We start from the raw sequence: 23,058 nt of genomic DNA on the forward strand, positions 1-23,058 counted from the left end.
ACCACTGTGTAAAATAAAACTATGCGTCACACATCTCTTTTGAGCTTCCATTGTCACCTTACATGGATAAATTTGCATTGCCTAGTTAATTCAGCACTGATCTTAATTTTAAATGGGGCATCATATATAACCATCTCTTACCTTTCTCTACTGTAGAGATAATACCACAACCTGCACATCCCTTCCCATGAACTGTAATCTTTCAATGCTGCTGCCCTGTTTGTGGCCATTTGTGAGCACTGGACTGGGTAATTATATAAAACCACCATTGCTGTCAGCAAGTTAACAATGAACTGCTTAAATACAGACAATGCACTGGGCTCACTCGAGACAATGTAATACTGTAACATTGCAATTATCATTGCCTTTATATGTCTGAAGCAAACGGTTTGGTGTTTGACAGAATTACAACCATATTCAGGTTCATTGAATAACATACACAACATCCAGGTTATTCATCCCATCAGCTCTCCGATTACCATATCACTAGCCTTCGAACCTCGTCAATACTGTGTTATCAAGCAACTATTTAACTTCCCTTGTCGTGGGATTGCTGAATTCTGGTTTACACAGGACTCCTCATCCTTTGCAAAAGGGAACACTTTCTCCTTCGCTGTTCATTTCCACACTTCTACTTCCAATTTATTGCAATGCAGCCAGTAAGAACAAGTCCATGAGATCTTTCCTCTGTGTAGGGCCTCGGGTATGGTCACACTTGGCAAGATTCCTTTACCCAACCCCAATTCAAGGGAGAGGAGAACAATATTTATATTAGAAATTAGTGACTTCACATTAGATGCCAACACTACCTCTGGACTAGCTGTTCAGAACTGCAGTGTACAAGGGCATTACATAGTCTGGACTGCCCTTTGGGGTAGAACATAGAACAGTACAGCACATTACAGGCCCTTCGGCCCACAATGTTGTGCCGACCCTCAAACCCTGCCTCCCATATAACGCCCCCCCACCTTAAATTCCTCCATATACCTGTCTAGTAGTCTCTTAAACTTCACTAGTGTATCTGCCTCCACCACTGACTCAGGCAGTGCATTCCATGCACCAACCACTCTCTGAGTGAAAAGCCTTCCTCTAATATCCCCCTTGAACTTCCCTCCCCTTACCTTAAAGCCATGTCCTCTTGTACTGAGCAGTGGTGCCCTGGGGAAGAGGTGCTGGCTGTCCACTCTGTCTATTCCTCTGAATATCTTGTACACCTTTATTATGTCTCCTCTCATCCTCCTTCTCTCCAAAGAGTAAAGCCCTAGCTCTCTTAATCTCTGATCATAATCCATACTCTCTAAACCAGGCAGCATCCTGGTAAATCTCCTCTGTACCCTTTCCAATACTTCCACATCCTTCCTATAATGAGGCGACCAAACTGGACACAGTACTCTAAGTGTGGCCTAACCAGAGTTTTATAGAGCTGCATCATTACATCGCGACTCTTAAACTCTATCCCTCGACTTATGAAAGCGAACACCCCATAAGCTTTCTTAACTACCCTATCTAACTGTGAGGCAACTTACAGGGATCTGTTACAGACATGTACCACCCAGATCCCTCTGCTCCTCCACACTACCAAGTATCCTGCCATTTACTTTGTACTCTACCTTGGAGTTTGTCCTTCCAAAGTTTACCACCTCACACTTCTCCGGGTTGAACTCCATCTGCCACTTCTCAGCCCACTTCTGCATCCTATCAATGTCTCTCTGCAATCTTCGACAATCATCTACACTATCTACAACACCACCAACCTTTGTGTCGTCTGCAAACTTGCCAACCCACCCTTCTACCCCCGCATCCAGGTTGTTAATAAAAATCATGAAAAGTAGAGGTCCCAGAACAGATCCTCGTGGGACACCACTAGTCACAACCCTCCAATCTGAATGTACTCCTTCCACCACAACCCTCTGCCTTCTTCAGGCAAGCCAATTCTGAACCTATCTGGCCAAACTTCCCTGGATCCCATGCCTTCTGACTTTCTGAATAAGCCTACCATGTGGAACCTTGTCAAATGCCTTACTAAAATCAATGTAGATCACATCCACTGCACTACCCTCATCTATATGCCTGGTCAACTCCTCAAAGAACTCTATCAGGCTCACACTTCAGGGCCTCATCCCTCTTCCTGCCTATGTCGTTGGTACCAACGTGTATCACAACTTCTGGTTACTTTCCCTCTTGTACCAGGATGTTGTGCACCCGGTCAGACATCCCGGACCCTGGCACCCGGGAGGCAACAAACCACGCTGATGTTCTTCTCACATCCACAAGATCTCCAGTCTGCTCCCCTGACTATAGAGTTTCCAATGACGACAGCTCTCCTCTTCTCTGTCCCATCCTTCTGCACCACAGGGTCAGACTCAGTGCCAGAGGCCCTGCCACCGAGGCTCACACCTGGTCAGTTGTCCTCGCCAACAGCATCCAGGACGGTAAACTTATTATTCAGGGGAATGGCTACAGGGGTGCTCTGCACTGCCTGTCTACTCTCCCTTCGCTTTCCCCCTCTGACTGTCACGCAACGACCTGCTTCCGGCAGCCTAGGTGTGACTACCTCCCTGTAGCTCTCATCAATGACTGCCTCATTCTCCCTCATGAGTTGAAGGTCAACCAGCTGCTGCTCCAGATTCCTCACACGGTCTTCCAGATTGCCCAGCCGCATGCAATTCTGGCAGATGTGACTCTGCGGGAGAGGGGAGTTCCCCCAAGACTGCCACATCTCACAGGAGAGGCACATCACCGTCTCAGGAGGCACTGTAAAGACAAACTGGGAACAAGCTCGTCCTCCGCCTCTTCTCGTCAAAGCTCCACTCTTTCACTGGCCCACTCACTCACTGGCTGCTCCACTTGAGCTACCCCTCTATTTATTTGTCCGAGCTTTTCAAACTGCTTGGTCACCTGACCTCGATTGCCCAATCAGCTGCTTTCTGCTGAGTCTGAGCTATTCAAATCTTGATTGACTTGACTGCACAGTCCAACTGCCAAAACTGCCAGAATCTCTTGAGTCAAAGCCTCAAAGCTCCAATCCTTCACTGGCCCACTCACTCACTGGCCGTTTGTGGAAGAAAAGATTCAACATCAAAACCAATCAGGGAGTTTGCTATTGTTTACCTTGCAATAGTTATCCCTGAACCTTTATCGTTTAAAATAAAAATGACTTTCTATGAAATCTGAAGCACTTAGGCCAGAACCACAGAAATGCAAAACACAAGAGCTTCTGCAGATGCTGGAACTACAGAGCAACATACAGAAAATGCTGGAGGAACTCAGCAAGTTAGAGAGCATCCATGAAAATGAATTAACTGTCGACTTTTCAGGCAGAGACCCTTCAACAGGCCTGGAAAAGGGGGATGATGCCAGAAGGAGGAGTACAAACTGGCAAGTGATAGGTAGAGCCATGTGGATGGGGAGGGAGGGGGATGAAGCAAGAAGCTGTGAGGTGATAGGTGGAAAAGATAAAGGGCTGAAGGAGGAATCTATTAGGAGAGGAGAGGAGAGTAGACCATAGAAGAAAGGGAAGGAAGAGGGGTACTAGAGGGAGGTGATAGGCAGGAGGGAAGAGTTAAGAAGCCACTGGGGAATAGAAGAACATAAATCAAGTCTTCCTGTAACTATCACCCTCACTATATAACAAATGCTTCAAAATATTTGCATGCAGTTCTTAGAGCTTGACCACGCCTGTAAATGCAGAACCTAATATGATACAGACACATCTTCAAGACTGTTACTTATTATAAACAGACAAGTCAGAACCCGCAAGCACACATCTTCCAATTCCCTCTTTTTTCAACAGCAACCACACACTGCTTTAAAGATCCAGCAGCGCCCTCTCAAATCCCAGGCACCCAGTTCCCCGGCATTGGTATAATAAATGCTGACAAAATCTTCCTATAGATTGTCATTATTCTACAACCTCACGCTATGACATCTGACTGTCATAGGGAGGAAACTCTCCAAACTATACAAGGGCTTAGACTGCACCACATAGTGGGATATTATAGTCACCCAATCAGGACTATGTCACTCCTTGGAGACACAAGGTGAACATCAAAGGACAAGAGACGACATGAGGGGAACACTGCTATGATCTGGAACACTATTATAAATACTAGAAGGCGCAACAGAAACTTTCAACAAGGAACAGAATAAATACTTGAAGCATCATTAAAACTTCAGTGATTCTAAAGAAAGTGGGAGCGAGCTTTGGAAAAATTTTATACAAAGCTTATACAGCAATGTATAGAATGGCCTCTCTGCACAATGAATCATTCTACACAGGTCCTCAGATGCAGAGTTCTGGAGTTGATTCAACTTGCCTTCAATGTAACGTTGTCCCAGGTACTTTCTGTGCTTCTCCAAAGCCTTCCGAACATCTTCGGCAGACTGGAGTTCAATAATTGCTTCTCCACTTGGCTTGCCAGCTCTGTTACACAGGAAGTGCACACCTCCAACGCCATTCACCACACCGCAATCTGAGACAAGAAACAGGCAGTGTAAAAACCACGTTCACATTCTCTACCAACATTAGATTCCGCACAAGTCCGGAGATCTACAAATGCCTTTCATGAACAGAATGGAATTTAGTCACATACAAACATGCACAGAAAACCACCTCCCTCCCTCACAGATATGCAAAATGCATTAATGACAGAATCTGGAAATACAAAGTTGGCCAGGAATTGTCAGTGGAGGAACAGGGTGTCCATTCATCAGATCAATGAGCATTCACTAGAAGATTATGGTCGGCTGAAGGGATCTAATGCCGATGGGCTGATGAGGTAATACGAAGTCCAGCTGCAGCAATAATTGCAGCATGGATCAGTTGGTTGAACAGCTTGTTTCCGTTCTGGTGATCCCATTCTGCCCTTGAATCTCTGATGAACCTTTTAAAAATTACCAGACTGGTTCCACAATCTTCTCAGTCTTTTTCATGCTTGCTCGTTTGGTATGTTTCACAAAAAAAATGAAACAATACAAGAAGCTCAGTGCAGCCTTTGAGAAAGACCTTGAAAAGCTTTTCCACCTCCCATCCTAGATCTCTGTAATTTACTTCAGCTGCAGCTGAGACAGATTTAGTGCAGATAATATCGCCTCAATTCACACTGGTTGCATGTGTTTTAGCTGGAGTGTTAAACAAGCTCTCTGGTCTGTATGGTGGTAAGTGTCCCTCTGATCCAACCCGACGAAAGTATCCCAGCTTCCTGTCCCAGACTAATGTCAAAGGTTTGATTAAACCATTCACTATCTCAATGTCCTGCTTAACTCCATGTTGGGCTTCAGACCACATATCCTTCCCATTACTATGGCAGTCAACTTCAACCTCCAATAATATCTGTGCCTCAGCTCAGCTCTCCATTAGCTCAAGTAACCATCAAATCTGACCATTCCTCTAACTCATTTAACCCACTCTTCACCCTCTGGGAACCGGAATTCATCAATAACACATCTCTTACTCTACTAAGTTTGGACAATGCCTTGATTTTAAATATCTCCATGGTTCTCCCTTGGCCTGATGTCTAATCACCTCCAGACAACAATTCTACCAGTACCAGATTTACCCCTCCTTTTTCCACTTTTGGATCTCACTGGCTAGAGAGGTGCCAGCCCCAGTTCTCAGTGAGGAGCCCAATGTTCACTTCCTTGAGACACAGTCTTACTGTTGGCAAATAACAAAGGAGACCTTCAAAACTGGGCTGTGAACATATCGCAAGTGCAGAAAATATTCTGCTATGAAAAGGCAGTATACAGCCAACAAGAATGCTGAGGTTACTGGTCTCCCTGCAAGCTAATATGGGGATATGTACAGGGGATAAAATCCCTGTAGTTTGAGTGCCCTACAGAACCAAATACCAGACTCCACCTTCTGCCTCCATTACAACAACTTACATTTATTAAAAACAGAAACAGCAAAAGCTCAAATATTCAGCAGGTCAGGTAGTATCTGTGGGGAAAGAAACAAAGTTATCATTTCTGGTCAACACCTTTCCATCGGGACTGGGAAAAGTTACAGAAACAAGTTTTACAATTCTGGCAAGAGGAAACAAAAGGTGAGGTCTATGATGGGATGGCAAGAGATCGGCAGAAAGGAGAATTGGGTAAGGCAAAGAAATCGAGTTTACTGTCATCTACCCAAGTACATATATGCACAGGTGCGATGAAAAACTTACCTGCAACAGCATCACAGACACATAGTGTTAAGAGACACAAGGAAAACAAATTACACATAAAACAAAGGTAAAAATAAACAGCATTTTCATGAGGAGTGCGCACTTTGAAACCAGTGTGAACACCAGGTAAATTGCTTTCTGGGGTTATAGTGGAGCTGAGCGTTGTCATTGCACTCATCACCCTGACCAGTGGTGAAGAACAAGTTTCCTGTGCCTTCTCAGCAGCCAGGCTTCTGCCTGCTGAAACTACATCAGCTGTAACCTTGTGCAGATGCAGCAATGTCTTTCATTACACCCAAGAAGAACATCTATGAAGGAGAAACCTAGGCAAACACTAGAGAAATTTTATTCTAATGAGGTGAATTTACTTAAGTTTTTAATTGTTTTAGTCTGCTATTAAATCTTATTCAGCAGAAGTACAGCGAGTTTGTTGTGACCATACCAGGTAATGGGATGGCTTTAGTGAGGAAACTAGCGCTGGGGAATCCACACAAGGTACACCTGGACTTGGTGAGTGATGTGCAGCCGGAGTCCAGACAGGAAATTTGGGGCCGAAGGACCTGTCTGGAGGAAGTGTAAGCAGAGTGAAAACCAAAATTAAAAGAGAAAATAACAAAAACGCTGATTTGAAATTTCTGAACCTAGTTCCAAAGGTTGTAACATGCCAAGATGGAAACTGATGTTATTCCTGGAGCTTTGTTGAATACATTCAGGAGCCAAATACAGAAGGTTCAGAGTGGGAATGAGATGAAGAATTAAAGTAACAGGCAACTGAAAACTCAGGGTGATCCTCACGGAGCTGAAGGTGAGTTGCAAAGTTGTCCAATGTGTATTTAGACTCCTCATAGTAGGGCAGAGTGAGCAGCAAGTATAGCACACAAAACTGGATGCAGTATCACTAAATTACTGTTTTACCAATCAGTATTTCAAAGTCACGGTAAATTTATTGTCAAAGAACATATATATTACCACATACAACCTTAAGATTCATTTTCTTGCAGGCATTCACAGCATGTACAAGAAACAAAACAAAAATATTAATAATAAATAAACAAACATTGAGAACATGAGATGAAGAGTCCTTGAAAGTGAATCCACAGCTTGTGGGAACAGTTCAATGCTCAGGCATGTGAGTGAAGTTATCCCCCTGGTAATAACTACTCCTGCCATGTTGGTGCAAGTCCTGAGACTCCTGTAACTCCTTCCTCATGGCAGCAGCAAGAAGAGAGCATGACCCGGATAGTGGGGACAGTGATAATGGATGCCTCTTTCCTGCAACACCACTCCATGTAGATGTGCTCAATAATGGGGAGGGCTTTATCCATGATGGATTGGGCTGTATCTACTACTTTTTGCAGGATTTTCTGTCAAAGAGCATTTGTGTTTTCATACCAAGCTGTGATGCAACCAGTCAACAGACTCTCCACCACATGTCTACAGAAGTCTATCAAAGCTTTCAGGTGACATGCTGAATCTTCAAAAGCTTTGAAGAAAGTAGAGGCGCTTCAGTGCTTTCTTCTATAATAGCACTTATGTACTGGACCCAGGTTAGATCCTCTGAAATGCTAACACTAAGGAATTTAAAGTTGCTGACCCTCTCCACCTGGACTGTAGAAGTCGAATCCAGATAAAATCACTCAGAGACTGTATAAGTACAAACTCTTTATTCAAAGGACTCAGGACTTACTCAGTTAGTTGCTTAAATAGGAACACTCTCTGACTGTTCCTGCCCAGTCCACCAACTAACTCATAATTCCCCTTACAAAATGGATATAGTTGTTCAGCTACCCCCCACACGTACCAAGCTGGTGTCAGACTTATCTATTGCTTGACAGTACTGAGAGACAAATTACAGAATAGGTATAATGGCCCCATACACAAACAGGCCAGAATGGTCCTATCTCTGTGCATGAGTGCACAAAGAAACAAGGATCTTGAAACACTGTCTAACTCCGAGAAGAAATATGGCTCAGCATGGCTTAGCACATCTGTTGATCATCAGCGATTTCTTTCAGAAAAACAACCTGCTATGTTTAACTGTCCATGTTAACCCTTTACATACTTTATCAGGACTGGCTCATGGATCTCTGGTTTCCTCCTCCTGAAATCAATATCATCTCCTTGGTCTTGCTCACATTGAGTGAAAGGTTGTTGTTGTGCCACTACTCAGCCAGATTTTCAATCTCCCTCCTAAATGCTGATTTGTCACTAACTTTCATTGAGTCAACAACAGTAGTGTCATCAGCAAATGTAAATATAGCAGTGGAGTCGTGCTTAGCCTCAGTCATAAAGTGAGTAGGGCAGGGGGCTAAGCACACAGCCTTGTGGTGCACCTGTGCTGATGGAGATCAGGGAGGAGATGTTGTTGCCAATCCGAACTGACTAGGGTCTAGGGTCTGCAAATGAGGAAATAGAGGACTGTAAACACAAAATACTCTGCAGATGCTGGGGTAAAAGCAACACACACAACACGCTGGAGGAACTCAGCAGGTCGGGCAGCATCCATGGAAACAAACGATCAACTTTGTTCATTGCCACGGATGCTGCCCGACCTTGAGTTCCTCCAGTGTGTTGTGAGGAAATAGAGGATCCAGTTGGATAAGTATTGAGGCCTAGGTCTTGGAGCTTATTGAATAGTTTTAAGGGGATGATAGTAGTGAATGCTGAGCTGTAGTCAATAAAGAGCATCTTGATGTATGCACTTTCATTGTCCACATGTTCCAGGATTGAGCGCAGAGCCAATGAAATGGCATCTGCTGTCGACCTATTGTGACAGTAAGCAAATCAGAGTGGACCCAAGTCACTTTACACTTCTCAGACAGGAGTTGATGTGTTCCATCACCAACATCTCAAAGTATTTCAACACAGTAGATGTAACTTCTACTGGATGATAGTCACTGAGACAGGTTACCACATTCTTCTTAGGCACTACTATAATTGACGCCTACGTGGCTGGGGTGGGCACCTCAGACTGCCGAAGTGAGAGGTTAAATATTTCAATGGTCACATCAGCCAATTGATCGGCACAGGTCTTCAGTACTCAGTGAGGTACCCCATCTCGGCTGAATGCTTTCACTCTCCTAAAGGATGCTCTCATGTTGGCCTCAGTATTTCTATGCAAGGTATAACCTAGTATCTCATGGAAACAGTATCATCAAAACTTGACAACGAACCTCAAAAGATAATTATTAGGAAAGATTGAAAGGAATCATGAAGTAGGAAAGGGCAGTTTTTATCCCATGCATTATTTGGAATCATTTACACCATGTGATCATGGAGGCAGGTACTGCTCTCCATTACTAAGAAGCATACAAATACAAAAATCACCAAGGTACAGATCAAAAGAAAGTAAACTGGATTAGTATAGGAAAGTAGTGGTCCATATGGACATGTTAGATCAAAAGGCTTGTTTCTGTGACTTTCAATGGATGTAGAGGTTCATGCTATTTCAGGGAAGACAGGGCAGCTATCGCTGTGTGGTATCACCATTAACACAGAAATCATTGCAGCCAATGTGTACACAGGAAGCAGACTGATATTAATTGTGTGTAAACACTGGCTCCAAGTCAGTTTGCACACACAGGTACCTGCACATACACTTCTCAGCCAAATACTCTAACATCAAACACATTGCTGACCACATAACAGGAACACATCCCTTTATAAACTAGCTGTAGGAGAGATAAAGGTGAATCAAAACCACATCTAGATTTCAGTAAATCCCTTACCTGAGAAAAAGTCCAGCACATCCTCCGCAGAGCAAGACCAGGGCAAACCACGAGCCTTCACAACAAACACATTTTGATCCATTTCTAATAGAGAGGGCTCATAGTCAGGAAGTGGGGGATACTCCTCGTCTTGGAAAGGCTGCTGCGACTCCTGTGAGGCATTAAGAATTAATGACCAAGACATTTCAAACAACTACCATCAACACAGTAAAAGGCCACCATCCAGGCCATGCCATTTTTTCATAGCTACCATCAAGCAAGATGTACAGAAGCCCTAAGTCCCACACCAAAAGGTTCAAGAACAGCTACTTCCTTTCAACCATTTGGTTCTTGAAGCAATCGGCAAAAACCTAAATCAATCACTACAGTTTACAAAACTATGACCACTTTGCATTAAAATGGACTTTTGGTTCTGTGTTTCTTTGTAAAATAAAATGTGTATGAAGTTTTTGTTATGAATGCTGCTTATATAATATCATGTGCCTGAAATACTGCTACAAGTTTTTCATTGCACCTGGGCATACAAGAACTTGTGCATGTGACAACACACTTGACCTTTACTGAAGTGGGAATGTATTGCCACACTGCCAGATTCCTTCCATCAGGATCTTTTTAAAACTTTTCAGTATATAGGCACTGCTGACAATGTCAACATATACAATGTACAGCAAGTTGGTTTTATTATTGTCACATGTACCAGAGTTCAGTGGAAAAAATGTTTTGAATTGAGTTAGTACAAGAGAAAACAACAGTAGAATGCAGAATAAAATATTGTAGTTTGAGAGAAAGTAAAGCATAAGCAGGCAATAAGGTGCAAGGCCATGAGGAACATTGCACGGTCAGAGTCCATTCTACTATACTGGGGAGATGCTCAATAGTGTTATAACAGTACAACAGCTGTCCTTGCACCTTGTGGCACATGTTGTTGTGCTGTATAATTTTTTTCCCCGGGGGGGCGGGGGGGATTGAAGAGAAATTGCCAAAAGTGGGTGGATTTTTTTGATTATGCTGGTGCAGATCCTCGGGCATGATGTCTACTTGATTGGACCAGGACAGGCTATCGTTAGGAACTTGAGGCTCAGATTCAGAACCATCAATGCAAATAGGAGCATGTGCATCAACATTCTACTCAAAGTCAATGACCAGCTCTTTTGTTTTGCTGTCATTGAGGGAGAAGTTGTTATCCTGATGCCGTAACACTAGGCTCCCAGTATTGTACATCCCTCACTGGGTCAGAGGTGGTAGTGAACAATCTTCTCAAGCCGTTGCAGTCCCTCTAATCAAAGTGCTCCCAACATGCTGTTGGGGAGGAAGCTCTGGGGGTTAGATCCAGTGATGATGACAAGTGACATATTTCTAAGCCAGGATGATGTACAATCTACAGAGAAATCTGTGGGTGATGGTGTTCCCATACACGTGTTGCCCTACTATCTGTGAGAAAGGCTGCCGAGAAGAAGCCCGTAAGACTGACGAGCAATGCACTGTAGTATATTTTATTGTGCACCCGCTCTAGGATAGTGTTAGAGAGAGTGAACATTTATCATGGTAAAATGGTACCAGTCAATTGGGCTGTTTTGTCCTGATTCATGCTGAACTTGTCGTCAAGGTACATTCATCCAGGCAAGCAGAGAGTGCTCCATCACACTACTGACTCGTGCCCTGTGGCTGCAGGACAGGCTTTTGGGTGCCAGGAGATAGAAACATAGAAAACCTACAGCACAATACAGGCCCTTCGGCCCACAAAGCTCTGCCGAACATGTCCCTACTTCAGAAATTACTAGGCTTGCCTATAGCCCTCTATTTTAGTAAGCTCCATATACCTATCTAAAAGCCTCTTAAAAGACCCTATCGTATCTGCCTGCACCACCATTGCTGGCAGCCCATTCCACGCACTGACCACTCTCTGCGTAAAAAAATTACCCCAACATCTCCTCTGTACTTACTTCCTAGCACCTTAAACCTGTGTCCTCTTGTGGCAACCATTTCAGCCCTGGGAAAAAAACTCTGACTATCCACATGATCAATGCATCTCATCATCTTGTACACCTCTATCAGGTCACCTCTCATCCTCAGTCACTCCAAGGAGAGAAGGCCAAGTTCACTCAACCTGTTTTCATAAGGCATGCTCCCCAATCCAGACAACATCCTTGTAAATCTTCTCTGCACCCTTTCTATGGTTTCCACATTCTTCCTGTAGTGAGGCAACCAGAATTAAGCACAGTTCTCCAAGTGGGGTCTGACCACGGCCCTATACAGCTGCAACGTTACCTCTTAAACTCAATCCTACGATTGACAAAGGCCATTGTACTGTATGCCGAGTTCACTCAATCTGTTTTCATAAGGCATGCTCCCCAATCCAGGCAATATCCTTGTAAATCTCCTCTGCACCCTTACTATGACTTCCACATCCTTCCTGTAGTGAGATGACCAGAACTGAGCACAGTACTCCGAGTGGGGCCTGACCAGGGTCCTATATAGCTGCAACATTACCTCTCAGCTCCTAAATTCAATTCCACGATTGATGAAGGCCAATACACCGTATGCCTTCTTAACCACAGAGTCAACCTGCACAGCTGCTTTGAGCGTCCTATGGACTCAGACCCCAGGCTTCCTCTGATCCTCCACACTGCCAAGAGTCTTACCATTAATACTATATTAGGCCATTATATTTGACCTACCAAAATGAACCACTTCACACTTAGCCGTGTTGAACTCCATCTGCCACTTCTCAGCCCAGTTTTGCATCCTATTGATGTCCCGCTGTAACCTCTGACAGCCCTCCACACTATCCACAACACCCCCAACCTTTGTGTCGTCAGCAAATTTACTAACCCATCCCTCCACTTTTTCATCCAGGTCATTTATAAAAATCGCGGAGAAGGGGTCCCAGAACAGATCCGAGGCACACCAATGATCACTAACCTCCATGCAGAATATGACTTGCCTACAGCCACTCTTTGCCTTCTGTGGTCAAGCCAGTTCTGGATCCACAAAGCAATGTCCTCTTAGACCCCAATGCTCCTTACTTTCTCAATAAACCTTGCATGGGGTACATTATCAAATACTTACAGAAAAGATGTAATTAAGTTTGAGAGAATACAGACAACATTTACAAGGATGTTGCCGGGTCTGGAGGACCTGAGTTGTTAGGAAAGATTAAATAGGTTAGGACTTTATTCCTTGAAACACAGAAGATTGAACGGTGATTTGATAAAGGTATCCAAAATTATGAGGGGGTATTATTGGGGTAAATACAAACAGACTTTTCCCCACAGAGATTGGGTGGGACTACAACCAGAGGTCATGGGTTAAGGGTGAAAGGTGAAACATTTAAGGGGAAATGGAGGAAAATTCTTCACTAAGATGTCATGAGAATGTGGAACGAGCTGCCAGCACAAGTGGTGCATGTGAGCTCGATTTCAAAGTTCAAACGAAGTTTGGATAGGTGCATTGATGGTCAAGGTATGGAGGGCTATGGTGTTGGTGCAGGTTGATGTTGTTGGCATGGACTAGATGGGCAAAAAGGCCTGTTTCTGTGCTGTATTTTTCTATGACTCTATAACTTATGAGTTCTGTGTGCAGTTCTAGTTGCTGTAATACAGGAAGGATTGTATGGGAGAGAGTGCAGAGAAGGTAAGCCTAGTAATTTCTAGGGTAGGGACATGTTCAGCACAACCTTGTGGACCGAAGGACCTGTATTGTGCTGTAGGTTTTATATGTTTCTAAATTCCATCTGCCATTTTTCAGCCCATTTTTCCAGCTGGAGCAGATCCCTCTGCAAGTCATGATAGGCATCCCCGCTGTCCACTACACCTCCAATCTTGGTGCCAACAGCGAATCTGCTGATCCAGTTAACCACATTATCATCTAGATCATTGATATAGATAATAAACAACGAACCCAGCACAGATCACTGAGGTATTCCACGAGTCACAGGCCTCCACTCAGAGGCAACCATTTACTACCACTCTGGCTTCTCCTGCAAAGCCAGTGTGTAATCTCATTTACTACTTCATTTTGTTGTAACATAAAATCCCAATTTTTATATTCAATGCTCCAACTATGAAGGCAAGCATGCCATTTGTCTCTTCACCACCCTATACACCTGCTTTGCCACTTTCCTGGAACTATGAACTTGAACCCCAAGGTGTCCCCATTCATCAACATCCTACCATTTACTGTGTATGTCCCACTCCTACTGAACTTCTCAAAATGCACAACCTTGAAGGGATGAAATTCCATTTGTCAATGCTCTGCCCAACTTTCCAAATGATCCATATCCCACCGTATCTTCAGACAACCTTTATTACAATCCCAATGCCAAAGTTTACATCACCCACAAAGTTACAGATCATACCTTCTACATTCACACCCATCACCTGCTTTTCCGCTATGTGTTGTTCGTTGCTGTTGACTGTATATTGCTGCAGGGGCACAGACTGCTTCACAAACACGCTACCCGTTTCCACCACTCCTTCACATGCCTGATCCTTCAACTGTTTGACTGTTCACACAGTCAGAGGGTGTGAAAAGCTGTGAGCGGTAGCAGATTTTAACAGAATGCTGCCCCCTACTGCATCAGGTCTGTCTATTTGCTGTGCAGCTTCCTTCAATTCAACATTTCATTTAGTTCTCAAATGCACGTGGCACAGCAATCGTGTTTTAACACTAAAAGTAAAGCAGAACTGAATTTGCAACGAACTCTGTAATTCATATATTTCATTCATATAAAAATCGCAGAGGGTAATGGCTGGGAATAGTGGACAGGTTTGGGAAGTGGAACAGAGATTTGCAGATGAGGCAGAGGGTATTAAATTCAAACTAACTCAAAGTGCTTAATGAACACAATAGTTCAGGCAGCATCTATGGTGAGGCAAAAAAGAGTCGATGTTTCATGCCAAGACCCTTCATCTGGACTGGAAAGGAAGGGGGAAAGAAGCCAGAATAAGGTGGTGAAGAGAAGGGAAGGAGTACAAGCTGGCAAGTGAGAGGACGGGGTGAACTGGAGCCAGGAAGTGAGATGTAAAAGGTAAAGGGCTGAAAGAGGAATCTGATAGGAGAGTGGACAATGGGAAGCTTCTCACTTCAACCCCTCTCCCCAACTGACCCATCTTCCCCTCACCTGATTTCACCCATTACCTTTCAGCTTGTATGCCTACCCCTCTCCCCAACTTCTTATTCCGGCTTCTTCTCCCTTTCTTTCCAGTCCCGATCAAGGGTCTCAGCCCAAAACACTGACTCTTTATTTACTTTCCATAGATGCTGAGTTCCTCCAGTATTGTGTGTGTTACTCTGGATTTCCGGCAGATGTAGAATTTCTTGCATTTAAAAGTCAAACTGGTGGGAAACAGAGTAAAATACTGAAGGCCATTAAATCTATTGCAGAGTAAGTTGTAGGGAGCAAATATTGGGAAGTCTGGACAGCAAAGGGATAGTCAGGGCAGATAATCTGTTTCATGATGGACATTACACACTTAGGAAGTATTAGGGATAAGGCAAAGCAGAAGATAGCAACAGAAATCAGGTAGGAGTGATGGAGATGCTGTACATTTTGGCTGTGAAGCTTGTTTCGTGATCAAAGAAATTAGGAAATTTCTAAAGTAATGTTGTAAGAAAAAGATTTCATCTCAAGACCAAAACAAAAAACTGCAATCAAACAGTACATGAAATAGAGCAATACACAAAAATCTGAAGGAACTCAGGTCAGAAGAATCTATAATTCAGTCAATATTTTGGCTTGAGACCCTTTTTCAAAACACTGTTTGATCTGCCATTATATTCCACAATAAGCTAGTTAGATGTGGTAGCAGAATACAGAACGATCAGCTGATTATGTGACAAATGATCACTGCCCTGGTAGCAGTGGAAACACACACACAAGTGCATCAGGATGATAGGTGGTAGAGCGAGTTACACAGAACAGTACAAGCCTTTCGGCCCACAATGTCGTGCCAGCCTTCTACCTACTAGAAGATCAATCAAACCCTTCCTTCCTACATAGCCTTCCATATTTCTAATATCCATCTCTTTTCTTAAAAATTTCTAAAATATCTCCAATGCATCTACTTAGAAACATAGAAAACCTACAGCACAATACAGGCCCTTTAGCCTGCAAAGTTGTGCCGAACATGACCCGACCTTATAAATTACTAGACTTCCTCATAGCCCTCTATTATTCTAAGTACCTATCCAAAAGTCTCTTAAAAGACCCTATCGTGTCCGCCTCCACCACCATTGCCGGCAGCCCATTCCAAACATTCACCGCTTTCTATGTAAAAAACTTAGCCGACATCACCTCTGTACCTACTCCCCAGCACCTTAAACCTGTGTCCTCTTGTGGCAACCATTTCAGCCCTGGGAAAAAGCCTCTGACTATCCACACAATCAATGCCTCTCATCATCTTATACACCTCTACTCAGGTCACCTCTCATCCGCTGTCACTCCAAGGAGAAAAGGCTGAGTTCACTCAACCTATTCTCATAAGGCATGCTCCCCAATCCAGGCAACATCCTTGTAAATCTCCTCTGCACCCTATCTAATGGCTTCCACATCCTTCCTGTAGTGAAGCAACCAGAACTGAGCACAGTACCCCAAGTGGGGTCTGACCAGGGTCCTATATAGTGGCAACATTACCTCTCGGCTCCTAAATTCAATACCACGATTGATGAAGTCCAATACACCGTATGCCTTCTTAACCACAGAGTCAACCTGTGCAGCTGCTTTGAGCGTCCTATGGACTCGGACCCCAAGATCCCTCTGATCCTCCACACTGCCAAGAGTCTTACCATTAATACTATATTCTGCCATCATATTTGTCCTACCAAAATGAATCACTTCACACTTAGCCATGTTGAACTCCATCTGCCACTTCTCAGCCCAGTTTTGCATCCTATCAATGTTCCGCTGTAACCTATTACAGCCCTCCACACTATCCACAACACCTCCAACCTTTGTGTCATCAGGAAACTTACTAACCCATCCCTCCACTTCCTCATCCAGGTCATTTATAAAAATTACTAAGAGTAAGGGTCCCAGAACAGATCCCTGAGGCACTCCACTGGTAACCGACCTCCATGCAGAATATGACCTGTCTACAACCACTCTTTGCCTTCTGCGGGCAAACAGTTCTGGACTCACAAAGCAATGTCCCCTTGGATCCCATGCCTCCTTATTTTCTCAATGAGTCTTGCATGGGGTACCCTATCAAGTGCCTTGCTGAAATCCATATACACTACATTTACTGCTTTTTCTTCATCAATGTGTTTAGTCACATTCTCAAAAAATTCTATCAGGATCATAAGGCTTGACTTGCCCTTGACAAAGTCATGCTGACTACTCCTAATCATATTATACCTCTCCTAATGTTCATAAATCCTGCCTCTCAGGATCTTCTCCATCAACTTACGAACCACTGAAGTCAGACTCACTGGTCTATAATTTCCTGGGCTATCTCCACTCCCTTTCAGATTCAGATTCAGTTTATTGTCATTTAGAAACCACAAATGCAATGCAGTTAAAAAATGAGACAACGTTCCTCCAGAATATCACAAAAGCATATGACAAAACAGACTACACCAGAAAATCCACATAACATTTGGCAATCCCCAATCCAGAGTCCGGAGAGGCTGCTGCGTATTAATATCGCACTACCGTCTTAGCGTGTTCCATTCTTTCTTGAATAAAGGAACAATATCCACAACCCTCCAACCCTCTGGAACCTCTCCTGTCTTCATTGATGATTCAAAGATCATCGCCAGAGGCTCAGCAATCTCCTCCCTCGCCTCCCACAGTAGCCTGGGGTACATCTCATCCAGTCCCGGCGACTTATCCAACTTGATGCTTTCCAAAAGCTCCAACACATCCTCTTTCTTAATATCTACATGCTCAAGCTTTGCAGTCTGCTGCAAGTCATCACTACAATCACTGAGATCCTTTTCCATAATGAATACTGAAGTAAACAATACATTAAGTACCCCTGCTATTTCCTCCGGTTCCATACACACTTTCCCACTGTCACACTTGATAGGTCCTATTCTTTCACGTCTTATACTCGTGCTCTTGATATACTTGTAGAATGCCTTGGGGTTTTCCTTAATCCTGCCCGCCAAGGCCTTCTCATGGCCCCTTCTGGCTCTCCTAATTTCCTTTTTAAGCTCCTTCCTGTTAGCCTTATAATCTAGATGCCTAATATTACTTAACTCTCTGAACCTTTTGTAAGCTTTTCTTTTCTTCTTGACTGGATTACAGCTTTTGTACACCACGGTTCCTGTACCCTACCATAACTTCCCTGTCCCATTGGAACGTACCTATGCAGAACTCCACACAAATATCCCCTGAACATTTGCCACATTTCTTCCGTTCTTTTCCGAGAACATCTGATCCCAATTTAAGCTTCCAATTTCCTGCCTGATAATTCCCCTTACTCCAATTAAACGCTTTTCTAACTTGTCTGTTCCTATCCCTCTCCAATGCTACTGTAAAGGAGATAGAATTATGATGATTATCTCAAAATGCTCTCCCACTGAGAGATATGACACCTGACCAAGTTCATTTCCCAATACCAGATCAAGTACAGCCCCTCCTCTTGCAGGCTTATCTACATATTGTGATAAGAAACCCTCCTGAACACACCTAACAAACTCCACCCCATCTAAACCCCTTGCTCTAGGGAGGTGCCTATCGATATTTGGGAAATTAAAATCTCTCATCATGACAACTGTGTTATCATTACACTTTTCCATGGTCTGGTTTCCTATCTGCTCCTCGATATCCCTGTTACTATTGGGCGGCCTACAGAAAACACCCCAGTAAAGTTACTGACCCCTTCCTGTTCCTAACCTCCACCCACAGAGACTCCGCAGACAATCCCTCCATAACGTCCACCTTTTCTGCAGCCGTGACACTATCTCTGATCAAGAGACCCATGCCCCCACCTCTTTTGCCTCCCTCCCTGTTCTTTCTGAAACATCTAAAACCCAGCACTTGAAGTAACCATTCCTGTCCCTGAGCCATCCAAGTCTCTGTAATGGCCACCACATCATAGCTCCAAGTACTGATCCATGCTCTAAGCTCATCCGCTTTGTTCGCAATATTCTTTGCGTTAAAATAGACACATCTCAAACCGTCCATCTGAGAGCGTCCCTTCTCTATCACCTGTCTATCCTCCCTCCCACACTGTCTCCAAGCTTTCTCTATTTGTGAGCTAACCTCCTCTTCCCCAGTCTCTTCAGTTTGGTTCCCACCCCCCCCAACAATTCCAGTTTAAACTCTCCCCAGTAGTCTTAGCAAAATTGGTCCCTCTAGGATTCAAGTGCACCCTGTCCTTTTTGTATAGGTCACTCCTGCTCCAAAAGAGGTCCCAATGATCCAGAGATCTGAATCACTGTCCCCGCTCCAATCCCTCAGCCATGCATTTATCCTCCACCTCATTCTATTCCTATACTCACTGTCGCAAGGCACAGGCAGTAATCCCGAGATTACTACCTTTGCAGTCCTGCTTCTCAACTTCCTTCCTAACTCCCTGTAGTCTTTTTTTCAGGACCTCTTCCCTTTTCCTACGTATGTCATTGGTACCAATATGTGCCACGACATCTGGCTGTTCTCCCTCCCACTGCAGGATATCTTGGATGCAATCTGAAACATCCCGGACTCTGGCACCTGGGAGGCAAACAACCATCTGAGTTTCTTTCCTGCGTCCACAGAATCGCCTGTCTGACCCCCTAACTATAGAATCCTTTACGCTTGGTAGAGCAACCTATGCACCTAAAAATACCATCTGTGTAAAAAAAAAGACCAATCTCCCACCCCTATATTTCCCTCCAATTCCCTTAAAATTATGCCCACTGATAATTGTCATTTCCACCTTGGGAAAAAGTCTCTGGCTATCCACTTGGTTTATGCCTCTTATTATCATGTACACCTCTAACAAGTCATCTTTCATTCTCTTTAGCTCCAAAGAGAAAAGCCCTAGCTTGCAACCTAGCAGAATAAGACATGCTCTCTAATCCAGGCAGCATCCTGGCAGATCTAATCTGCACCCACTCTAAAGCTATATATTTCTTTTTGCTGTATTGGACAGCGTTGAAGGCTATCAAAGCTTTCAGTAGAATGTGGACCAGCTGGAAAACTAGGCTGAAAATGGCAGAAGGAATTCAATGCAGTCAATGTTGCACTTTGGGAGAACAAACCAAGGAAGGGCTTACGCAGAGAATGGTAGGGCACTAAGGAGTACAGTAGAACAAAGGGATCTGGAAATACAAATCCATAGTGCTTTCACAGTGGCAGCAAAAGTAGACAAAGAGAGCTTTTGGCACAATGGCTTGCATAAGTCAAAGTTTTGAGTACAGGAGTTGGGGTGTTATGTAGAAATTGTAGAAGACATCGGTGAGGCCAAATATGAAGTTTTGTGTGCAGATCTGGTCACTAACTGACAGGAAAACTATGGAAGTGAAAGAGTATAGAGAAAATTTACGAGGATACTGCCGGAATTTTAGGATCCAAATAATAGGGACAGGTTGAACATGCAGGGATGGAGGGGGGAGGTGGAGGTGAGAGGAATTGTCAACTTTGCTGGTCAAAACCCAGTATCAATCTCCACAGATGCCCCTCAACCTGTTGACTTTGTCCACAAGACTGTTCTTTGCTCTACATTAAAGTATTTTAAATTCCTTTTTCCATTTTATTCATCAATACTGATCATGGTGCCCCTCTACACCAGTCTATTTGCTTGTATTTTTGTTCTACTGTTCAACCAATGTTGTCATTAAGACTTCATCCACCTATCAGCCCATCTCAACTCTTTATATTATCCCCTCCTACTCTCAGTCCAGATGCAGGGTTCGACCTGAAATGTTGGATGATTTGGATACAAATGTTCTGCAGGAAATTGCAGAGTTGTGGACACCTGTCAGTTCATTTCAAAAATCTGCCTCATCTTCATGACCCATCCACAAATCCCGCTACCTCAGTAAAGCAGTCAAAATCAAAGACCCCTCCCCCCCAGTCATTCTAACTTCCATCCTACCATGGAGCAGTAGATTTTAAAAAAATCGTGAGAACACTACTAGACTAAGGACAGCGTCTACCCCGCTGTCATTAGACTCCTGAACGGTCCTCTTTTATGATAAAGAATTCGGTCTCTCCATCTGGTCATGGCCGTTCCGCCTTATTGTTTGCTGTCACTGCACTTTCTCTGCAACTGTAACACTGTATTGTGCATTCTGTTATTGCGTTTCCTTTGTACTACCACAATGCTCTGATGGGATGAAATGATTTATATGGATAGCATATTAAACATAGGAGGCAGGGCCTGAGGCGCCCGGCCACCGAGTGACCGTACATGTCAGAATATTAAATCTATTTACCAATGATAATACCTTTGCCCCCTCGAGTGCTACTCGACCCGCTGAGTTCTTCCAGCAGATTGTTGCTCCAGATCCCAGTATCTGCAGTCTCTTGGGACTCCAACACCCCGGTGAACCTTTCTGCATCTTCTCCAGCTTCACACTAGATCCGCTCCCATTCCGTCTCAGACCCTCCCAGTCTCCCTCGCCCCACCCCATGGTCCCAATCTCTGGGGTCGCCCCCGCCCCCAAACCCTTGGCCTTCAGTCCTTCTTCAGGCCTGTGAGCTCCATTAACAGCGAACAACCCCCGGGTGGGCACTGGGGCCGACCGTCCCGCTTGCCCTTCCCTCCGCTCTCCCGGCAAGTAAGCGCTCCGTCTTGTTCGCAGCCCCTCCTCACCTGCTGCGTGTATGAACGCTGCGGCCCGACACTCGCTCTACTCCAGCCCGCGGCCCAGCCTCGGGCCTGCGGCTCCCTCAGCGACGGCAGAGGGAAGCAGGGCCTGAGGCGTCCGGCCACCGAGTGACCGTAAGCTCGCGACACGGCACGAAGGTTGAGAAAGGCGCCGAGTCTGCAGCTGACGGCCATGGAGACCGGGTCACACCTCGTAGCCGGATCTCTCGCCGCCAGCAGTCCTGCTCCTCCCTCACGTCGACCGGCCCGGCACTGCGGCAGCAGACCTCCAGCGACAGCGCTCCCTGTGCGGACCTCCGGACACAGCGCCTCCTGTAGTATGGGTGTCCAACGACAAGGCAGCGTCGCACACATGCATTGGCATGGCTTTATTATAGTGAAATCTACTTGGTTAACTTGAAAAAGATTTGCATGCCATCCATGTACGTTGATTACTGATGCACAACCACAGCTCCGCCTCCATTCGGAGTTCTGCGATAGTAACCTGCATAAACAGCGCCACCTACAGTGGCAGTCGAGAGACGGCGGACCTCAACACACAAGCAGAGAGAGGGTGGACCTCCAAGCACAGCGTCGCCTGCAGTGGTGGAGGTAGAGGTACGGCGGATCGCCACGGACGGCACCTCCTTTTGTACTCCCCCGTAAGGGCGCCCACATTCAGATGCGGATAGACTGCGCCATCTGATAGCAAGTGGTGGTGGTGGTTGCATGTTCCATTGTTCACGTATTCCTGCAAAATCTCAGCTTCCGGTGACAAAGCTTGGAGGCAGTCAATACACTATAAGCTATTCGCTTCCGCTCCTGTGTCAGAGGGAGCCGCTGAGTCCACAGTCTCCCCTGAAATCTGCGCAATGCTAATACTGAATCCTACCGGATTGCTCTAAACTTCGGCTCTTATTCTCTGACTTTACTGCACTTTCTCTGTAACTCGTCATGCTGTTTTTTGTTTTCCTTTATAGTACTTTAATGCACATTTGTACTAAACCGTGTGAACGGTATACAAGGAAAGTTTTCTGAGACAATAATAAATCTGTTTGCCAATTTAACTGTGCCTGCAATGGTGAATCTGACAGATCATATGACAATTATTTTTCCAAGTGCCCCCTTTATCCTTGAGGTCTCAAAATTTAAACCTGTTGGTGAAACATTTTGCATCATTTGTGTTCCCCCCCCCCGTAAATTATCGTTATTTCAATTGGCGCAGCATCAGCGATTGCATTTCTAAAGCAACCACTTGTGTATGAAATAGTTTGAAATGCCAAGAGTTCATTGTTAACAGCTTTGTAAAAATAAATGCAACAGAACATCAAACTCAGCGGGCCAGACAGCACTTTGCGTCGGGAGAAGGACCATGTTTCGGGTCGAGACCCTGTTTGATTGTTGATCGACCCCGCTGCGTTCCTG

General features: G+C 44.6%; 1 protein-coding gene across 2 annotated transcripts in view; it reads right to left on the reverse strand.

The window, feature by feature from the left end:
• Nucleotides 1-22,023, reverse strand: part of grsf1 (G-rich RNA sequence binding factor 1) — a 38,328-nt gene extending 16,305 nt beyond the window's left edge. For both annotated transcript variants that reach the window (XM_073042375.1, XM_073042376.1), the window contains exons 1-3: nucleotides 21,640-22,023; nucleotides 9,896-10,046; nucleotides 4,317-4,472 (exon numbers count right to left, since the gene is read on the reverse strand). In XM_073042375.1, coding sequence (XP_072898476.1) covers nucleotides 4,317-4,472; nucleotides 9,896-10,046; nucleotides 21,640-22,008 — 676 coding nt within the window. In that variant the 5' untranslated portion in view covers nucleotides 22,009-22,023. The remainder of the gene's footprint in view (nucleotides 1-4,316; nucleotides 4,473-9,895; nucleotides 10,047-21,639) is intronic.
• Nucleotides 22,024-23,058: the final 1,035 nt, after the last annotated feature.

Source organism: Hemitrygon akajei, chromosome 4, assembly GCF_048418815.1.
Source record: "Hemitrygon akajei chromosome 4, sHemAka1.3, whole genome shotgun sequence".
NCBI lineage: Eukaryota > Metazoa > Chordata > Chondrichthyes > Myliobatiformes > Dasyatidae > Hemitrygon > Hemitrygon akajei.